The sequence below is a fragment of the Eimeria mitis genome, genomic scaffold, assembly GCF_000499745.2.
Source record: "Eimeria mitis Houghton genomic scaffold, Emh_scaff10385, whole genome shotgun sequence".
NCBI classification, from domain to species: domain Eukaryota; phylum Apicomplexa; class Conoidasida; order Eucoccidiorida; family Eimeriidae; genus Eimeria; species Eimeria mitis.
In genome coordinates this window covers 1-1,233 of record NW_024011541.1, presented here as the reverse complement: position 1 = coordinate 1,233, position 1,233 = coordinate 1, and the positions used below count along the sequence as shown (strand labels likewise).

The window sequence follows — 1,233 nt, the reverse complement described above, 5'->3', positions numbered from 1 at the left end:
TCAGTTAGGCAGGATGTGCACCTAGCCAGCTGAAAAGAACATTATTTCCTTGTCTGTTCTAGCTCCTTTTCTCCTAATCTCCGTAGTATTTCATCCACAGTGTGGAGCCAAGTACGCCTGTTACGCATGCATGTGATTGCGGCAAAAGACGAGCTATACGACGCTGCAAGACAAATAAGGCCACGGGCCCGGGACAAAATACACCAGCGCGTACCCAAAACAGCTAAGATCTGATCGTGCGGCAGGTGAAGCAAAGTGTCAAAGATGACAATTCGCTTCCACCGCCAAAAACCGTAGAAGTATGCGTTGCTATGGCTCGAACGCTTCGAGCCATCCATCTCGTACACCTCGCACAGAGGGAACTTCAGCTGCTCAGCCTGCGGAGCACCAGCAGTAAGCCGCAACACCCAAAATAATCACAGACGCAAGCAGGCGCACCTTGCAAGCAGCAAAAGATGGTTGCAAGAACACAGAACAAGCAAAAGAAAAGTCAATCGTGGAGGCGAAGGCACCCGTCTGTTACACCGCTTTGTTCCCAACTGCCATTTATTCCGCCGCCTGTCATTCGTACCAAGGCGTTAATTTTGTTCCTGAGTTCTCTGTCCCTTAGCACTTGGAACTTGTTGAACAGGGGAGCAATCAGGTTCGGATAGATGACTATCATTCCGAATGTCATCAACACTGTAAAGCCCCACAGCTGTACACAAGCACACAAAGCAAGACCAAAATTCTTGGCCTGATGTCCCAAGTCGAAACTAAATGAAGTTGAGGAGTCGAAGAGAACGACAACACTGGATGTGCAGACGCAATACGAAGTAGAATTCCAGAGAATAGAAGTACAGTACAAAAACAATGGGATGGTGGTACCCTGAAAGATCCAGTGAAAGCATCTACATGATGAAGAAGTGACGTGTCATACCCAGAGGTGGAAGTTAGCCCCTCCCCACTTAATAAGCCAGTTCACAGCACACAGAATGGGCGCCCCAATTGCCGCCGTGAGACCCAGGCCGAGAAGTTTGTCTTTGATAAACAGTAGCATCGTCTTCTTATTGAAACCATGTTTCTCCTCTACCCAGAAGTCGCCGTATAACTGAAATGGGGTGCAGATTATCTCGGACACCACTCGCTGTATGCCCATAAAGGCCAACGGGCGAGCGTAATCGCCGTCTCCCGCCCATGTCCCGGCGATTCGCCAACAGAAGGGACCAAAAAAATACAAAGTGGAAAGGATAG

The 1,233-nt window shown here is 49.0% G+C and overlaps 1 protein-coding gene across 1 annotated transcript; it reads right to left on the bottom strand.

Annotated features, from left to right (window-relative positions):
- Positions 1-73: 73 nt before the first annotated feature.
- Positions 74-1,039, bottom strand: EMH_0099220 (uncharacterized protein; the record flags this gene model as incomplete). Its single annotated transcript, XM_038022078.1, has 4 exons — positions 74-117; positions 215-377; positions 572-697; positions 920-1,039. 4 exons carry the CDS (start codon positions 1,037-1,039, stop codon positions 74-76), a joined length of 453 nt encoding a protein of 150 aa, XP_037877932.1.
- Between the last annotated feature and the right edge of the window lie 194 nt (positions 1,040-1,233).